Here is a 20,789-nt window from a genome sequence, read left to right as displayed (position 1 = left end):
TGCATGATGGACAGCAAAGCCCTATATCTGTTTGAGGTCTACATATAATCTGTACTTAAAAGGAAAGCACCGTACAGTTGCAAGTTTATATACTGTTTGAGATTTTCCTACACTGAATAAATTGCAGCAAAGAAGAATCAAGGGTGCACACAGCACAGAAAGTATCAGAAATTTGATTATTCCTTCACCAGGAAACCTGAATTGGACCACTGCCCATAATGCCTGATGTGGGGCTCCTCTTAAGAAGAAATCTTTAAAGGAATAGTGCACTCAGTTCAAGGTTGGATCAGGCATACTTTTACTGCTGTTATCCAGCTGAGCTTTGGACACCTGTGTAAGAAACAAAATCAGCAGTGTACATGCTGGATCAATATGAGGCACCATTTTAATTCCTTACAAAATGAAGTACTACACTGAATGAAACAGGTTCTGTTTGTGGACTGGTAAATGCACAGCTTGACAATGCAACAATCACGGCTATTCAAGATCAAGTATTCAAACCCTGCTGAGTGAGGAGTTAGACTTCAGCAGAGCACTGCCAACATGAAGTAAGCAGGCCCTTCATGTACCATTTCTCCCAGGAATAATATTAATGCGATTAGGAATGATACACCAATGACAAATAGAAATCATGTCTTGATGTATAGAACTTGGCCCCTATTCCCTGTCACAATGATATTCCTACCTTTCCTTTAATGCTCAGGCCTCCTGTGTCATACACAATGCCTTTGCCCACCCAGGCAATCGTCTGTGTGGCGCCCTCTGGTAAATAACTGAGAACTGCAAGTGCCGGAGGATTCATTGCTGCCTTCCCAACACCATATATGCCTAGAAATGATGAAACAGAAGTGGGTTCAGGTAACCACATGTCAACTGTATTAGGAACGCACATTGCAACGTATATTGAAAACACTACTTAATGTGTCAGAGGTGTTTTGTACATTGCTAGAATCAGCCGTGCATAAAGCATCTCATCCTGGACACAAGATACAGTAGTACACACCTACCTCCAAATCCTTGTTTTTTCAACTCCTCGTCACGAATAATGGTGGGAACAATTCCTAGTGCATTCCCAACCATTTTAATTTCCTGAAAAATGAAATATTTGAGTGAATAAAATCTCAGTTAAAAAGCTCTGTTGATAGCCTTGCAAATATCACTTGACATGGAACCGTCAGGAGCTCTAGAGGTCTAATATTCAAACCCAGCTGTGTGAGAGGTTAGATTTCAGAAGAAGAATGTGAACTAAAGACCAAGAAAGCATGCCAGACTACCATATTCTAATTGATCAACAGATCTCTTTAAAAGCGAAGGAGTTTCGAAAGTTTAAAAGTGGGGTCCACAGTTTTGTAGCAATTAGCGCAATAACAGCTCAGCACGTCAGAGTTCGGAATTCAATCCCAGTGTCTTCTGTAAGCAAGTATGTATGTTTCTTTTCCTGTGCACACGGATTTCCTCCAGCAGCCCAAAGATGTACCGGCTAGTACAGGGATCACCAACCTTTCTGGCACCGCGGACTGGTTTAATATTGACAATATTCTTGTGGACCGGCCAACGGGGGGGTGGGGGGGTGGGTGTTAATCATGACCAGAATATAGGTGATAAGTCAACTATAAGTCACTTATAAGTGGCTAACACACTCAATTTCATTTCTAAACAGGTTTATCTAATGAATTTAATATTAAACACACAGTGAATATATTCCTCACATGAACAAGTGATAAGTCAATTGTAACTCACTTATAAGTCAACAGCATCATAACATTTTAGGTAACATTTGGATATTAAACACACAGCACATATTTTCCTCGTATGAACATATAAAATTATTGCAACACACCAGTGAGAGGACAAGGTAAGGGCTGGAGGTCCCCATACCAGGGCCACGGCGGTCGCAGTCCGGAGAGAGCGACCGACTGAGCGAGGAGTGCGACAGGGCGCATACCCACCCCCCTTGTAGGTAGGTAAGATCTATCGGCCGACAAAAGTTTGGCTAGAGGGATGACTTTCAGTAGATCGCAGTGAGGTAGCTGCTCTGCTACTTACAAAACCCTAAGCCCAAATTAGGTCATCTGCAAATATTTTAGCACCGGGTTCCCCACGAATATTCGGTGTGCTAAACAGGTTTACAAGCGGCGCCCATCTGTCTGCACTCCAGGCCAGTAGCAACGGCACTTCTCGCCGGCCGCGTGGGGTGGCCGGTTACCCAAAGCCAATCAGTGATCCCTGGAGCCAGGGTATCGTAATGACCTCGCGTGCGTTCAAGTTCAACAGTGGGCGTGACAGGGAATGAGGAAAGGTGCAGCTGACTCATATCGTTTCATGTCGACAAATCATACCCTTGCGGCCCAGTGGTTGGGGACCACTAGGCTAGTAGGTTAATTGGTCATTGTAAGTTATCCAGAGATTAGGCTACGGGTTAAATCGTTAGTTTGCTAGGTGGCATGGCTTGAAAGGCCAGGAGGGCCTGTCCCGCACTGTACCTCCACATAAAATAAGATACAGTACCGGGCAAAAGTCTTAGATACTGTACTTGTCAACGTGGAGCAGAGGGGAAATGTGTAAATCCTGTAGGAGCAAAGGATGCTGGGAATTATGAGGGCGGAGTGTGTGAGAGGGATGTGGGACAGATGCCAAACGAGTGCCAGAGCTGTGGGTGGGCACAGAGGTGGCACAGTGGGTGGGCACAGCAGGCAAAGGTGAAAGGCTGTATAAAACAACAGTACTTAATTTTCAGTTGCCATGAACGTTCTCCACCCAGTTAGACAGTCTAGGAATGAGAGGGGATCATTCACACCTTTAAGCAGATGACTGGTTGGTATTTTTATGCCTCTGACCTGCCCTGCTTCAACAACCTTTCACATCACATGGTCCAAGGTCTATACAGGTTCCAGCTTGCAACTTGGATGTGAGTGTTTCTCACATCCAGGTCACTGGAATCAACCACTGGGCACTCACCTCGAGAAAAGTATCCGTGTTCATTTCATTACAAGGCGTATCCACAATTCGGGCCGCCAGCCGGATTCCATCTGCTGCATTCTCTAGACACTGTAAGTAAAGGAGAATGTGTACATCTTCAATCCCACTGATCAAAGCTGTCTGCTCAGCCCACCGCTCTGCACCTACCACTTGCATTCTTCCCTAGAAACACCCAGCATTACATCAACACCATCGAGAGCAAGTGACATCCGTACTGCCTCTGGCTGCAAGTGTGCCAGGGAGAGGTCATCAAAGAAACACCAGGAGTCTGCCGTAGGATTACAACTACTGCTCACACCAATTAGGATTGGAGAGGCAAAATTACTGATTCTAATATGATAATTTCTAAATCACTAAAAGTCGTCATTCATAATTTATTGGTCCTTATTTTCCCAGCGCAGGAGAGCACACTATCCATGGTAACTCTACAAGGTTAAAAGCAAGTTAAACTATCTTGTCTGAACCTGTCGATGTAAAGTTTTGGAGTGGAGGAAAATATGAAGTATAGATTCAAGATAGACTGTCCTGAAAAGCTATCAGGCTGCATTGATCCAGCTATCCATAAATAGCTTTCATCCAATAGTAGGAAAATACCATGCACAAAAAACAACACTTCATGGTAACCATAACTGCACAGTCTTAGAATGGGTAGCATCAACGTCACGTAATACTGGTAAGAACAATACAAAAAGTAACAGATGTAGAGAAAACTAGCTCTGTCGTTCGTGGTCACAAATTATATATGTATTTGAAAACTTTATGGGAGTTTGTTTGTACGTAAGTAGGTGTGTCCATAAGTCGGGCATTCTGAATCTGGGTATGGCCTATGTATACAAATGTAACTTGTGAGTCACTTGGTGACTCAAGCAACCAGTTTTAAAATTTAACAGTGGGTTAGGTAGCTGAAAACAGAGGGAATGAAAGAAAACTGGGCAATGAGAATATTTAGACCTACTTTCCAGGTAGAAAAATCCATAACTTACATTGTACATCTCTGTCCAAACTTGCACTGTAATCTGTCCTACTCAGAATAGAGTTCAACAGGAATGTTTTCTGATTAGTTACCTCGAGTGCCATTGCATCGATCGGGCCATTGTTTTGTCCAACAAGCAGGAACTCCACAGTAACTACACGTTTGTCCGTGCGTCTAGAGGCACTGGATCGGCGGGAAAAGAGTGGGAAGGCCCTTGCAATTGCACAGCCAGAAGCAAAGACATCAGACCACTCACAAACCATCTGAAAGGATGCAACAGGCCAGGTTAATAAAAAAATGCCATGATATCATTTTCTATCATTCTTCAGAATTGCTTATTCTATACATTGCTTATATACACACACACAGACAGAACCAGCAGCCAACCTCCACCAAACCATTCCTTTCCCAGCCATAGACTTCAACCGCAGCAGTGAATACTACTCGTCAACATCCTCTGACCTTGCTTTCCCTGGAATGGATTGTGGGAAACCCCACAGTTTAATCCTATTTGTCCGGATTAATCATGAGGTGGACACTCCAGTTAATCCTCCACTCTCTACCACCACTGTAATCGGTGTTAAAAAGCAAGATAGGACATGCAATTGTTAAATGACACCACTTCAAAGTCAACCCTAGAAACCTCAGCCAAACTCTGCAACTATCGGTAGGACCTGGCACGTTCCACAGGAAAACTCCTTTTTAGCTCATAAACAATATGAACAAATGTAAGATGATTTTTTATGTGTTAAAATTAATACCTTCAAGACCTCCACAACTATTTATTTTTTTTTTTGAAATGCAGCCACTATTAAAATGGAAAACATCCCTGACCACTTGCACACCATGAGAACATCCACCAAATGGCAAGATGTTTGATGACAATGGATGAGTCTTTTAAAATTAGCCAAGAGGTCAGATGAGGCAATTTCATCTCACCCAAAACATGACACTGTACTTCAGAAGGATGGCAGCCCTGATTAAACACACAGCAAGGAAAGTCCTTGCGTCATGTAGGAGATAAAAATAAAATCCACATCGAGTACCAGTTCTTTCAAACTGGATGAGATAACTTCTGTGAGCAGAGGAGAAACAGATTCTGGTGTTTACCAATAATTGTTCAGCATTTCTGTTAATGAAGGAATTTGATGGTGAATGAAATGTTTAAAAAATTGCAGATGTTGAAAATCTGAAATATAAATAAAAATGCTGGAAACACTCAGGTTAGGCTTAGGAAAGAAAAACTCAATGCTTCAGACCCTTCATCAGAACTGAGAAAATGAGGAAACAAAATAATATTCAGTTACAGAGAAGGAGGGGGGAGGAAGGAGTAGAACTAAGGGCATAACTGAAGCGAGACCAAACAAAGTGACAGTTTAAGTTTATTATCATGGATATATATATCCAGGGTATCTATGCCATGAAAAATTGGCTTTTTGCAGCAGCATACTACATTACAAACATGGAAAAACTTAAATGACATAAATATAAATTATATATAATTTATGACAAAATAGACAGAAATAAACATAACGACATTAGTGCAAGTTGACAGAAGAATAGCCTGAGGAATAATTAAGGTTTTCCAGGTTGGTTCAAGAACCCGATTGCCATGGTGGAGAGCCTTTTGAACATGCGGGTGTAGGACTTCAGGGTTCTGTACCTGCTGCCTAATGGTAGGAACAAGAGGGCATGACCAGGATGATGGGAATCCTTCAAAATGCTATCACTTTCTAAAGGTGTCCTCAACGACGGGGAGAACTGCACCTGTGATGGATCTGGCTGAGTCCAGCACTGTGCTTCCTCTGGCATTACTGTGATTGGAGTTTCCATACCAAGCTGTAATGCAGTCAGAATGCTTTCCAGAGCCCACTTGTCGAAGTTTATCAGTTTTCAATGACACAACGAATCTCCTTAAACTTCTAAGGAAGTAGAGACACTGGCATCGTGTGACTCACAAGAATGATCCCGGGAATGAAAAGTTTATTTAATAGGAGCTTTTGATGGCTCTGGGCCTGTACTCACTGGAGTTCAGAAGAATGGGGTGGGGGGGGGGGGATCTCAATGAAAACTATCAAATACTCAAAAGCCAAGATAGAGTGGATATGGAGAGGATGTTTCCAAGAGTGGAGGAGTCTGGAAGCAGAGGGCACAGCCTCAGAATACGAGGATGGCCCTTTACAACAAAGCTGAGAAGGAATTTCCTCAGTAAGTCTGTGGAATTTATTGTCACGCGTGGCTGCGGAGGGCAGGGTATATTTAAAGCAAAGGTTGATAGGTTCATGAATAAAATGGGCATCAAAGGTTAGTAAGGAGAATGGGGTTGAGAGGCAATAATAAACCAGCAATGGTAAAATGGTGACAGATCCAAGGAGCCAAATGGTCTAACCTTATGGCTTCTTCATGATTGCATCAACATGTTGTGCCCAAGATTGACTGACTGGGATACTGACACCCAGGAGCTTGAAGCTGCTCACACTTTCCACTTCAGTTCCTTCAATGAGGACTGGGTATGTGTTCACCTGACTTCCCCTTCCTTAAGTTCACTATCAGTTCCTCAGTTTTGCTGATACTGTGTGTAAGGTTACTGTTACAAAACCACTCAACCACCTGACTTCTCACTCCTGATCACCATCTGTGATTCGGCCAGTGGCAAATTTGCAGACAGCCTTGGAGCTATGATTAGCCACAGAGTCATAAGCAGACAGTACAGTAGGGGACTAAGCACACAGCACCTGCATTGATGGTCAGCAAGGAGATGAGGTTTATGATCAATATTAACTGTTGTTTCCTAGTGAAGAAGTTGAGAATCCAGTTAGGATAAGATTCTGCCTCTTGCTGATATATTTGGATGTAGGGAATTTAATGGCGTAATTACGTTCATTGATACTGAAATAACACAAAAAGCACTGGAGGGACTCAGTGGGTCAGGACCAATGAGGGATATTCACAGTCAATGTTTCAGGTCGAGACTCTTCATCTGACCTGGAAAGAGGGGAGACAGCCAATATAAAAGGGTGCGGGAAGGTTGGCAGAGCAAGAGCTGGCAGGGGATAGGTGGGATGGGAATGATGTCAGAAACTGGGACATGACTGGTGGAAGTGACAAAGGGCCAAAGTTGATGAAATCTGATGAGAGGACAGTGGGACATGAAATAGGGAGGGAGTTGGAGAGGGGACCAGTGGGAGGAGTCTGTGGGTGACGGGCAAATGGAGAGGATAAAGAAGCGGAGAGTTATAAGGTGACTGGAGACCACCTGGATCAGGAGGACAGAGAAACAAGAAAACTGGGGAAAACGACAGAGGGGGTGGTTACCAGAAGTTTAAGAATTCGACACTCATGCTGCCAGGCTGGAGAGTATTCAGACGGAATACAACACTTTGCTCCTCAGATTTTCATTTGACCATGCCTTGGCAACAGCGGAGGCTGTGGGCAGACATTTCAGTGTAGGATGTGAAGTGGAGTTAAAATGGCTGGCCACCAGGAGATATTGGCTGGCGCAGCAGACAAAGTGAACACAAACTCCCTATTTTGATGTGCAATATCTCTAGCAATAAATTAAACAATCCCTTAGCCTCTGAATGGCATGCTAACCTCTTGTGAATTGTGCACTGGGACCCCAGACCCCTCCACATCTCACAGCTCTGCAGTCTCTCATCATTTAATTACAATTTCCCCCCAAAATGGACAAATTCACATTTTCCCACACTATACCCCATTTACCAAAGGTTTGCCTGCTTGCCTGCCCACTTAATCCATACATTAAAGTGATAACTCGGCATCAGTGCCTATGGCACACAATTCATTATATCTTGCTAGCCTAAATGAAATCCATTTATAGCTACTTCCTTTCCCATTAGCCAGCAGATTTTGTAAGCATATTGCCTCCTATATGAGCTTTGATTGACCATAATAACCTTTGATGCAGTACCTTATATTTCTCACAGAACAGGCCATTCAGCCCATAAAGTCCACGCAGGCTGTCAGAGGAACTGATTCATTGTTTCCCAATAACATGGTCTTTCTAACATGCCCAGCAACTCCCCCTGATTATTCTGACCCCCACTACCTACATGACATGCAATTTAGACTGGCAAATAACCTGCAGATCTGCAGGTCTTTGGAATGTAGGAGGAAACTGCAGCGCCCAGAGAAAACTCACGGAGTCACAGATCAAATGGAGTTCAGGATCAAACCTGGGCCCCTGGAGCTGTGAGATAACTACACCATCCTGCCACCAATGACCTTGCACAAGGTCACCCCAACTCTGCTCAGCTCTTAACATCTGCACAGGAGTGGTAAATCAGGTTTTATGTCTATGTGGCAGCAGGGTTAGGAAGGAGGGCTTTGAAATCTGATGCGTACTAACCTAATGCAAAGGCACCTAGCTTCCAAACATTTTCTTGGGCAAGAACCACAATACATCTACTTAGAAAACTACACCAGTTATAACAAAGTGTATGCACAGAATTTCTAGAATGTGAAAATACATCACTGGTGCAGAAGAGACGCTTCCATATAACCATATAACCATATAACAATCACAGCACGGAAACAGGCCATTCCGGCCCTCCTAGTCCGTGCCGAACTCTTAATCTCACCTAGTCCCACCTACCCGCACTCAGCCCATAACCCTCCACTCCTTTCCTATCCATATACCTATCCAATTTTACCTTAAATGACACAACTGATCTGGCCTCAAACCCCAAACTTAATCAGAATTGCACCCAAGCTGTAGTGTTCACTCTAATAAGAGGTGTCACGCTAAACTATAAATTGTTATTTTTGAAAAGGCTAGCATTTAGAAAGATATACTTGCCTGCATTGTACATTTTACAGTTAAACTTCCTTTACCCTATTTGCATCAAGTTTGGACCCATCACATCTCTCCAAAAGAAACACCCTAAGGTACTTTACAATCAATTGCAGTTAAGTGCAGCCACCTTTGTAAAGATTAAGTCAGCAATTGTGTTGGATTCAATAGGCACCAAAGAGGCAGTGGCAACTTGCTTGCTCTGCTTAGGTGGCACTGGATAAGGAAGAAACATTGGTTAAAAACACCTTTGACCTTTGAAGGTTAAACAGTAACCTTCTCAATAAAGGATTGAATCAAAAATGCTTCAGCACAAATTCAACTTTTACTTTGTTGTTTTCATCCCTCATTTCTTAAAAAACAAAAAGATCTAGAAAGGACTAATGGGAATAAATAGGAAATTTAAGAAAAAAGTATGAAGAGGGAAGAAACATGCAAAAAGACAGAGCTTAGCACCAATGTTGAGATTGTCCAGGAGATGCAACAGAAGAGATAAAAGTGTGGATATTTTAGCAGAGAGAGAGACAGCAAGACAAAACACTGTATGTAGACTGACTGAAATTGCCTTAAAATGTCTCCTGTCAACATTCACCCAAACTTCAGACTTTACACTGTGTCGCATGTGCAAAACAATTTTCACAAAAAAGAAACAGTAATATGAAGCCTAAGCTTTACTACTCAGCTAAAAGCAGAAAATGCTGGAAATACTCATGCCAGGCAGCATTGGGAGAGAGAATGTTAACATTTCATGTCCACAACACTTCCTCAGAAGTAGACAATTGAGCGAAGAAGATTGTTTTCAGCAACAGAAAAAATGGGGGAGGGATGAGTGGAACCAAAGGAATATCTCCGATGGAGCAAGACCAAATAGGTTAATGGGGAGAGAGGCATTAGAAGCACATTATGTTAAGCCTGTGAAACGTGTCCAGCAAACCAAACTATATTAATTTTAAAAAGGAAAAATTAGCAAATTTTGTCAACACCTCAAGCTTTAAAAATGTTGTATATAAATGATAGGATAACTTGAATGCTCTATATTTATAGAGTTTGGATTTTTTTGTAAATAAAATGCCGAAGGGAGCAGGATGATTTGAGGTAGCTCTGGCCCTCTCAGTGCATACCAGACAAGACGAAACTCAAGCAGACATGAAAGAGATACAGCAGGGCAGACTGTGTATGAACCAGGAACAGAGATGGACAGAGCAAAGCAACTGCAAACCAGGGGCTCAGGGTGAAGAAGGGAGAGCAGGGCACTTGAACGAGGATCAGGTAATGCAGGGTAAGGAGCATACTCACATGAAATATGAACACCCTGAGAAAGCAGAGCAATGAAGTGGGGCACAATGGTAGCCGACGGAAAGGAAGAATACAGAGAGCAGGATGATCGGAATGGATCTGACAAACTAGAGGCAGAAAGTGGACTGACGAGAGTGATGGTGCAGTGCTTCATGTAGAGTGCACCAGGTGCAGGGATGGACAGAGGAAAGGAGCCAGTAGCCAAGGAAAAAGCAATAGTAATTTGCAGGGAGAGTACAGTAAATGGAAATGGACCACAACATGCGACGGGGTTGGATGAAGCAGAAATTATACAGATAAATAGGATTGGTTTCGATAGGTACAAGGAAGGCATGGACCTGATAGGCCCATTTCAATTCTGTATGAAACTATACTTGGGCAAGGCAAAATGGGTAAAGCGGCAGTTAGAAATACAATTAGGAGCACATTATATTTGTCTGCATAATGTTGTTTCCCATGCAGCACCCTTCTAAGCTTTTGTAATTATGATAATAATTTAGTTAGATTTTTCCCCCTTTTACTCCTTCTTTATTCTGTGTTCTACTCACAACACCCCCAACTTCTTGGCTGGTGGAAACTGATTTGTTTTCCACTCTTTCCAGTTCTAGTAAAGGGTCCCAAATTTGAAACATTTAATCCATTTCTCTCTCCACAGACGCTGCCTGACCTGCTGAGTACTTCCATCAATTTGTTTTTATTTTAGATTTCCAGCATCTGCAGGGTTTTTTTTTTGAGTTTCATTTAATCACTGAGCAGTAGTCTTCAAATGACAAGATAACTTAAATGGATATGAACAGTTGGAAATGACTGACTCTTTTAAAGCTAGTTCCATAAATTACTGTATAACAAGCATAAACCAAAAAAGGATATTTAAATATATGAAATGTCTGAGAATTCACCTTTTCCTTCTGGTCATTCACCACCATTTTATTAGACCATGAGACACTGGAGCAAAATTAGGCCATTCAGCCCATCAAGTCTGCTCTGCCAGTTGATCATGGCTGATCCACTTCTCTCTCAACCCCATTCTCCTGCCTTCTCCCAGTAACTTTACATGCCCTGACTTATTAATGTAACCCTCAGCCAGCTCTAGTTCATCTTGGGGAAAACAGCCTCTGGCCCTGTCAAACTGAGAAATCACGTTTGTGTGGATGCTGTATAATATACCGCCCAGTTACAAACCCACAACGCAAAATATCAGACAGTACAACATATGCAATTAAATGATTGAACCTTATGAATCTTAATCTGAATATAGGGTTAGTAATGAAAAATTTTAAAAGGGCCCATTTCAAGGAAAAGTCAGAAGTGCACGTAGGAGCTCACGACTTCACCATTCTTCCACCATCGGTCTCCTCCAAGCATCGCTGACCTTCGGGCCCTCAGATCCCAGTCCACTCCGTCCGGTGGTCTACCAGCTCTCTCCACACGCGACTTCCCTTGTCATCTCTCCTCAACCAAAGACCGCGAAAAGTCTCCTTCCAGATTCACAAGACAGAGCAACAATCTCCTGACTGGCTAACATGCATACTACAGTCCTGTTATCTCCAGCCATAACCCAAACATTGCTGCTACAGAGAAACCGTTACCTCAGCAGTGAACATTACTGAGAAGCCATTTCATTTGCCTTAGCAGTGAAACACTACAGAGAAGCCATTACATTAGCAATGAATCCTTACAGCGTGTTACATTAAGAATCGATCAACCTCCGTCTTAAATACACTAAATTACCTTATTCAGAGATTAGGACTCACCACAATACAGCGGTTGGCTCCTCCAGGCAGACAGCTTCGAACTAGGCGGGTGAGGAACGTTGCTGCAGAGGGGCTGTTGTGACGACTGACTCGAGAGGGCAGGGCAGCAACTGTGGCATATGTCAGGTACAGGGGGCAGTTATCTGTAGGGTTGGGATTGAGGCTGCTCAGTGCTGTCTTCCAGACCTGTAAAAAGAAAGCAAGTTACATTTACAAACATCTTTCACTACTGAGGACAAGCCCAGGTGTTTCCTGGTCATTACGATACAGTAGATTCTCATAAACTGGGACACATCAGGGCCAGTACATCAGGGGTAGCACCTCTGGTGAAGGGGCTTGTGGTGTCCATTCTGGGACAGCTCACCCACCTTCGTTCCCCACCATTCACTCAGATCTCAGTTGTGGTTCCAAGTAACTGTTTGCCACACCCCAGTACACATCTTTGACAGGTGGGTTAAATTAGGTGAGCGTAGCTGACGGGCCTCATACCCCAGAAACATGGTCTGCACTTGAAGGAAATGGATTCAAATGTAATCTCAAAATAATATTAATGTGACCAAATGGTCAACCTGCAGAACAGACTCCTTAGGAGATGTTAGACGCAGTTTGTATTGATTCTTTTCAATGCAGGATAGATGGATTTCTAAGGCAAGTCTGGTAAAATGTAGTATGCTTGGTAAATACCTACATAATTGACACACAAAATATTTACGGTGGTTTTTCCCCACCTTGCATCATACTGAATGTATTGTAGACGCATCAAAGGAAAGCAATTGTTAATGATACAGTATGTCAAAGTTCAAAGTAAATTTCTCAAACTACATGTACGTCACCATACACTACGGAGATTGGTTTTCCTACGGGCATTCACAGTAAATACAAAAAAAACCCAACAGAATCAATGAAAACCATTATACAAAGATGGACACACAACCAATATGCAACAAATTGTGCAAACACAAAAACATATTAATAAGTCATAAATAATATTGACAGCACGAGTTGTAGAGACCTTGAAAGTGAATCAATCGCTTATAGAATCAGGTGGTACCTCAGTGTTAGGGTGAGAGAAGTTATCAGGTTCAGGAGCCTGATAGGTTGGGGGTAATAACTGTTCCTAAACATGGCAGTGTGGGACCCAAGGCTCCTGTACGTCCTTCCTGAAAAGAGAGCATGACCTGGATAGTGGGGTGGATACTGCTTTTCTGTGACTGCACTCCTTGTAGATGTGCTCAATGGTGGGGAGGGTTTACCTGTGATGACTGGGCAGTGTCCTCTACCTTTTGTAGGCTTTTCCATTCAAGGGCATTGGTGTTTCCATACTAGGCTGTGCTGCAGCCAGTCACCGTACTCTTCGCAGTGCATTTACAGAAGTTTGTTAAACTTTTAGATTACATATTGAATCTTTGCAAACTCCCAAGTAGAGGTACTGGGTGCTTTCTTTACAATGACATTTGCGTGCTTAATAGAGGACAGATCCTCTGAAATTATAACAGAGGAATTTTAAATTGATGACCTTATCCAACTCTGATTCCCCAATGAGGACTGGCTCAGGGACCTCTGGTTTTCTCCTCCTGAAGTCAATGATCTGCTCCTTAGTCATACTGAGTGAGAGGTTGTTGTTGTGGCACCACTCAGGCCGATTTTCAATCTCCCTCCTCTATGCTGATTTATCTCTTCCTTTGATTTCAGCCAACAACAAGCTTAAATATGGTATTGGAGCTGTACTTAACCTCAGTCATAAGTATAAAGTGAGTAGAGCAGGTAAAGCAAGTAAGCAGTCAACCTTGTGGCAAGAAGTTGACAATCCCAACTGACTGCAGTCTGCAAGTGAGAAAATTGAAGATCCAGTTGCACAAGGAGGTATTGAGGTCTAGGAACTGGAGCTTATTGATTAGTTTTAATGGTATGACAGTGTTCGATGCAGAGCTGTAGTCAATAAAGAACAGCCAGATGTATGTACTTCCACTGTCTAGATGTTCCAGGACTGAGTGAAGAGCCAATGAAATGGCATCTGCTGTCGACCTGTTGTGATTATAGGCAAACTGGAGGGATCAAAATCTCTCAAGTAGAAGTTGATATGTTTTATCACCAACCCCTCAGAGCACTTCATCTCAGTGGATGCTAATGCTACTGGTGACAAGTCATTGAGACAGGTTACCAAGTTCTTTATGGGCACCAGTATGACTGAAGCAGGTGAGTACCATAGACTGCCGAAGCGAGAGGTTAGATATCAGTAAACACACCAGCCGGTTGATTAGCATAGGTCTTCAGTACACAGCAGGTACACTGTCTGCGCCAAGTGCTTTCTATGGGTTCAGCTTCCTGAAGGATGCTCTGATGTAGGTATCAGAGACTGAAAACACAGGGTTGTCAGGGGCTGTGGGAGTTTGTGAAGGTGTCTCCATGCCCTGTCGGTGCTCATTGAGCTCATCTGGGGAGTGAAAACTTCCTGTCACGTTTACTTTGCAGGTGATAGCATTCAAACCTGGCCACAGTTGTCAAGCATCCTTCTGTGATTCAAGTTCAGTAAGCCTTAACATATGAGATGGCCTTCTGGTGATCGTACCTGGACCTCTTGTACATATTTTCCTTGGTTGCTAGACCTGAACACCATCAATCTGCCCCCTCATTGGATTGCAGATCTTTTGGTTCATTCAGAGCTTTGAGTTGGGGAACACTGAATGTCTTTTTGGGGACATAATTGTACACTAGTGTCTTTAGAAAGCCTGTCACAACCTTGTAGTATTTACTTAAATCCTCTTAAGGAGTCCTTAACGGAGTCTACTGACTCCAACAATCCTGTAGCTACTCATCTGCCTCCTGCAACTACCTCTTTGGTGCCCTTATCTCTGGCACCTTGCTCTTTAATCTCTAGCTGTATGCTGGAAGGAGGAGGGCAGCCAAATGACCACACTTGCATCATAGTATGAGTGCTAGGCAAACCTTTGTCTTTTATCATCAAGAAACTCCTGCAAAAGTGCTGACAATAAGTGTAATGCTGATTGATTTAATTGCTGAACTTTGCCATTTTGAACATCATAAAATTATAATGACTGGTTGATAAAAGAAGATCAAGCCCAGTGCAATCTTTCAGCCTCCCTCTCTTTATGATAGTGTACACAGTAACAATGACTATTAATATTTAATCAAAAGAGTGGGGTTAAAGGGATAATTAAGCAACCAGGAGCAGGGAGCCGTGTCAAGGAGAATCGCTTTTTATCCCTTTGCTTTCTGTAGGGAACGAGGAACAGGAACGAGAAACTTTGCAAGCAGGATTGCTGCTTCACTTGCACAATCATTACTGGAAGATACAACTAATCCACCATTTCAGCAGCACTCCTTTTAGGAACCTAGAACACAAATCATCCAGGAACTTATCAAGCATAAACCCTATTAATGGTCTTTTTCTCTTGTGTTAATGTTTAATTCCGCCTTGACATTATTCAGTAATAATAATATCATATTATCTTCCATAGTACATACTCCTGTGCCTCTTCCTAGTGCTTCATAAATATTTCCCTCACAGAGATGTTCTTGCCCATGTTTCTTCCACACCAAATTACAAATTAACTTGCCATTCATGCTTGGGAAACAGTTAAAATGATCAGATTAGAGAGAAAAAAATATATTGTGCCGACAGGAATGTAGAACTTTGCCACTCAGAAGGCTTCATAGACATTTAAATTATACTAAAAGGAGGCTGTTCCTGTAGCTCTCTTCATCAAGGAATTCCAAGATACTAAACTCCAACAAAATTCTCAGCATTTGTCCAGATCCCTAATATCTTTTACATTTCAAGATCATCTTTCATATTTTTAAACTACCATGAATCATGCTCCAATTCATTAAAACCTTTTCTTGTAGGATAATAACTCAAAACCTGCTATCAAAGCTTCACTGAACAACCACCAATGGAATATTTTTGCTTAAATAAGGGGTCCAAAGTTGTTTGCTGTAACTCTTAATGTCATCACACTAGTGCAGTAAGCCTTGTGTTTTTGTTCTCCAATCCCCAGGACAACACTCCATTAGTCAGCAGCTGCTTGTGTTCTGGATTCCTGTTCCATGTTTAAGGATGCCCAACCAATGTAGTGCTGCAGCTTTCTTCCATTGAATACTCTTCTTTCCAAAACAACTTCACTTTTTCATACGTTGCACTCCATTTTCCAACTTCTTGGTCACTCGTTTGCCCTATTAAGTCACTCTGTGTGCTGCTTGTATTCTCCTCACAGCTCACTTTCCCTTTTTTTTTGCACCTTCTACAAACTTGGCCACCTTCCTTCAGTTCATTAACATCAATTGCAAGCAGTTCTGGTCTCAGTGCTGATTTCTATGGTACCCCCACTGGTTATTTCTTGCCAGCCTACTTATTACAAATTCATTACAACTTGCTGCTTTCCACATATAGGACTGTGCTCAATCCATTTCAATATATTAACTCCAACACCATTGGCTCTAAATTTGTAAGATCTCTTTATGATGCACCTCCTCAATTATCTTGAAGTCCAATTACATTTATTGGTTCTCCTCTATCTCCTCATTCAAGATTGCCTCAGAAAACTAACAAGTTTGTCAGGCCTAATTTTTGCTTGATTAGGTTATGATTTATTAAATACATTGTTAGTACTTCCTTAATAATAAATACTGCCTGGATTAACGAGCATATATTATGAAGGAAGGTTGAGTGAGATAAGGCTTTTCTTTTTGGAGCACGAGAGGCAAATTGATGGAGGTATATGATAGACAAAGATAGACCGACGTACAATAAAGCTGAATGAACTCAGCAGGTCAGACAGCATCCATTGAAAGAAGCAGTCAATGTTTCGGGTCGAGACCCTTCGTCAGGTCTGGTCCTGATGAAGGGTCTCAACCCAAAATGTTGACTGCTTCTTCCAACGGATGCTGCCCGACCTGCTGAGTTCATCCAGCTTTTTTGTACGTCTTGATTTGACCACAACATCTGCAGTGTACTTGTGTTTACTAGAGATAGACTGAAGAGCCCACACTTTGTTTGCAGGCAGCAATGGTCAAGACTAGACAACATCCATTGAAGATGAGTGGAGGAAAGACTTTTTTTTAAACACACATAGAATGGTGGGTGCCTGGAGTACACTGCCAGAGGTGGTGATACAGGATCATACAAAAGAGATGTTTTAAAGACTCTTAAATATGCTAATCTTCCTTTAGTTAGCTACTTTTAGAATAGGGACATCACACTGGCTCATTTCAATCCTCTGACACTTAATGGATTGTTGGAACATTACAATTAATCTGGTAACTCAGCAGCACTCCTTTTAGGGTCCTAGGATGCAAACCATTTGGGGGATGAATCGGGCATTAGTCTCATTTATGCAACTATTTTGGTAGTGTTGGTATTTCATTCCTCCTGTTATTATTCAGGTTGATTGTAGCATTTTATACACTAAAAACTGATCGAAAATTTAATTTCTTTGACATTTCTTCATTCTCCTTCAATATTTTCCTTACAAGAGGGGAAACAAAAGGATCAGGAGAGAAGTAAAAACAATTAGTAAAGAAAGAGGAATGATGAAATTAAATTATGAAGGAACATATGATAAAGGAGCGAGATATTTTACAAACATGAGAATTAAAAGGGCTGAGGAATGACCACTAAGGGACAAACGGGGGAAAACACAGGGAATGCCAAAGTCAGTCAATCATTATTTTCCTACTGGAGAGGTAAAAAAGTAAACATGACACTGGATGATAACCAACATAATGGCTACATTCACATCAGGTAAATTATAAACCTGGCAGTGAAAAGAAAGACAATGGGATCCCTATTAAAGAGCATTTTAAAAATCTAAAGACCAAAACTATAATAATGGGAACAGCATGAATTCAGATATGGGGAGTCTTGCCTGATGAACCACATTGAATTTTTATTTCCGGGATAAGATTTTTAAAAACTAGACAACTTTAATGCAGCAAATGTAATTATCTATATTTTCAAAAGATCTTTGGTAAGGTATCTTATGACAGACTAACAAGTGCCATAGAATGCAGAGTAAGGGGACAAGTACGAGAACAAATTGCTGGCTGCCGTCAAGGAAGAAAGCAACATATGGAAGTAAATTGTAGCTACTTGTAGTGAAAAATAGGAATCATAATTCTGCACAAGTACAGGTAGTCCCCGGGTTACGTACGAGTTTCGTTCCTGAGTCTGTCTTTAAGTCAGATTTGTACGGAAGTCAGAACAAGTACATCCGCTATTATTTAGCGTCAGTCAAACATTTGTCTTAGTATATAGTATATATTTTACCTTTCTATGCATATAAAACACTTAAGAAACGTATGTATTCCAATAATTAAACCACTGCATTGCTTAGTAATAATTGTAGCTTTCATCGGGGCAGGGCCTTTCAAGTGCTCCATTATTCTCACTTTATCCGTTATCCTTTAAAATTGTTCCAATCGTTGACTAACTGTAGCCTAATGCTTTTCCAATGACAGATGGCATTTCATCTCTTTCCAAACGCTTTATTATTTCCACTTTATTTTCAATCGCAATTGCTTCCCGTCAATGGAACAGAAACACTGTGGACGGCAAGTCCCGAGCTGCGCCGGCTCTCAAGGTCTGCTGGGTCCTAAGGACCACCACACTGAGACAGGCTAAATGTGACAAGTGGAGGTTGTGCTGAGTTTGGGTATTTGATCCTCCACAATATTCCGCGTGGGAATTTAAACTGGAGGTGGCTATGTTGTTTTTTTACGAGGTCGAGTCACTGGATCGACATCAACCCGGCACGGGAGCAGTCTGTCACTGGATCGAACTCACGAACCTCTGCTCTCTGGCTCTGATCTCACTGCGCCACCAGCTGACTGGAACGGTGTGGGGGGGTCAGGGTGAATCTTACTAAGAAAATGTTAAGCCAAATACAAAGTTAAAGACTCAACACAGTGTTAACAGCAACGACTTAAAATGGCAGAGGGTGTTGCATTCTGACTTAAAATGGAGGATGGTGTTCTCCTTCCTCGGTTCGTAAGTACGAGTTGTCCGTAAGTTGGACGTTCGTAACTCGGGGACTGCCTGTATTTGCAATTTACAAAAACAAACACACAATCATTAACATTTGAACAAGTCAACAATGCTTATAAAATAAAGAAGCCAAGCACTTGTACTTGTCTCTAAAAAGAAGAATTGAAAGTGATGAAGTTATGCAAACTTGCATTGAACTCAGATCTAAACCTGTTGATCTATACTTGGTGCAAAATGTGCAATTCCAAATGCCACATTACAAGCAGGAATATCGAAGCAATGGAGATGATGCCAAATATGTACGGACATGCAAGCAGAAAGAACAGAAGTGACACGACCTACCTTTAATATTACAAAAGGGTTTCGATAATGGTGGATAGAGAGAGAATACCGGTACTTTCACGTAGGAAAAGCATAACCAGAGCACACGATAAATTCAGAAGAAACCTAGCAAAGTGAGGTATGACTGTGGGACAGAGATTGTTTGAGGCAAATAACAGAAATGCATTTTGGGGTGAGCAACACTGGCATACAAGGGAGAAGTAACAACGTTTGTAGATGTGAAAAAACAAGTCTTCTGGGAGCAACTCGAGCTTTGGCGACGACTAGGGAATTTGGTAATGAATAAACTAACTGAGTTGGGCTGTATGGCTTGTTTCAGTGCCGCGTAAACTGTACAACAGCTATGAAATACTATCCTGTGCAATAGCTGTCACTGACAGTTGTATTAATAGTCTCTGCAACTAGAAAAAAACTGCATCCCATGCAGGACTGGGGTCAAAGGTCCTGCCGCTGCGGGAGGGGGGAGTTTTGGAGTTGGAATCCCCGAGGGAGGACGGGGATCTCGGGTCCCCGATACCTAGGACCTAGGGGAAGGGGAGAGAGCTCGGGTACCCGATGCCCGGGGAAGACCAGTGTCACCTGATGCCCCGACCTCGCGGCCAAGTCCAGCGATCCATACGCCCCGGCCTGCAGCCTCTTACCTCCTCCGTCACCTGAGGCGACAACTTGCCGCTAATTTCATCCCAGCGCAGCTTCTGCAGGTTGGGCAACTGTCCAACGATAAGCAGCGGCCGGCTGGGAGGTTCCGTATCCCCACAACCGGTGCTAAAGCACAGCTCCACGCCAGCCATCTTGGCCAACCTCAGTTCTCGCGAGACTCCGCCCCCCCGCCCCGTCCCGATCTAGGCTCCACCCACACGCCTGCGACTCTACAGACACGCCCCCCTTGCAGGAGCATCTGATTGGTCTGTCCCGATAGGCTCCGCCCATTGGCCCGTACGAACCTTCCCACTGACTACGAGCCATGCCCTCGGCGGACCATTGTCCGGAAGATGCTGACAATCTAGAGCAGTAGTCATTAAAGTGGGCGATTATCACCCCGAGGTCAATGGTTGTTTCTAAAGGCCAATAAAGTTATAGGGGTGGCAACTGAGGAATTACAGGCTTAATTTAAGAAATTAATTGCTTATTATAAGCAAACACGAGGAAATCTGCAGATGCTGGAAATTCAAACAACAACACACAAAATGCTGGTGGAATACAGCAGGCCAGGCAGCATCTATAGGGAGAAACACTGTCGACGTTTCGGGCCGAGACCCTTTGTCAGGACTAACTGAAAGGAAAGATAGTAAAAGATTTGAAAATAGTGGGGGGGGAGGGGAAAATGCGAAATTATAGGAGAAGACCGGAGGGGGTGGGATGAAACTAAGAGCTGGAAAGGTGATTGGCGAAAGTGATACAGAACTAGAGAAGAGAAAGGAGGCCTCAGGAGAAAGAAAGGGGGGGGGGAGACACACCAGAGGGAGATGGAGAACAGGTGGAGTGATGTGCAGAGAGAGAAAAAGAAAACAACTAAATATGTCAGGGATGGGGTAAGAAGGGGAGGAGGGGCATTAATGGAAGTTAGAAAAGTCAATGTCCATGCCATCAGGTTGGAGGTTACCCAGCCGGTATATAAAGTGTTGTTCC

The 20,789-nt window shown here is 42.6% G+C and overlaps 1 protein-coding gene across 1 annotated transcript in view; it reads right to left on the bottom strand.

Annotated features, from left to right (window-relative positions):
- npepl1 (aminopeptidase like 1) overlaps window positions 1-19,994 on the bottom strand; it is a 28,053-nt gene extending 8,059 nt beyond the window's left edge. Inside the window, exons 1-6 of the mRNA XM_073061525.1 lie at window positions 19,802-19,994; window positions 11,816-12,001; window positions 4,045-4,215; window positions 2,959-3,048; window positions 1,008-1,089; window positions 686-828 (exon numbers count right to left, since the gene is read on the bottom strand). Coding sequence (XP_072917626.1) covers window positions 686-828; window positions 1,008-1,089; window positions 2,959-3,048; window positions 4,045-4,215; window positions 11,816-12,001; window positions 19,802-19,951 — 822 coding nt within the window. The 5' untranslated portion in view covers window positions 19,952-19,994. The remainder of the gene's footprint in view (window positions 1-685; window positions 829-1,007; window positions 1,090-2,958; window positions 3,049-4,044; window positions 4,216-11,815; window positions 12,002-19,801) is intronic.
- Window positions 19,995-20,789: the final 795 nt, after the last annotated feature.

The sequence above is a fragment of the Hemitrygon akajei genome, chromosome 11 (genome assembly GCF_048418815.1).
Source record: "Hemitrygon akajei chromosome 11, sHemAka1.3, whole genome shotgun sequence".
NCBI classification, from domain to species: domain Eukaryota; kingdom Metazoa; phylum Chordata; class Chondrichthyes; order Myliobatiformes; family Dasyatidae; genus Hemitrygon; species Hemitrygon akajei.
This window is presented reverse-complemented; position numbering and strand designations above follow the sequence as displayed.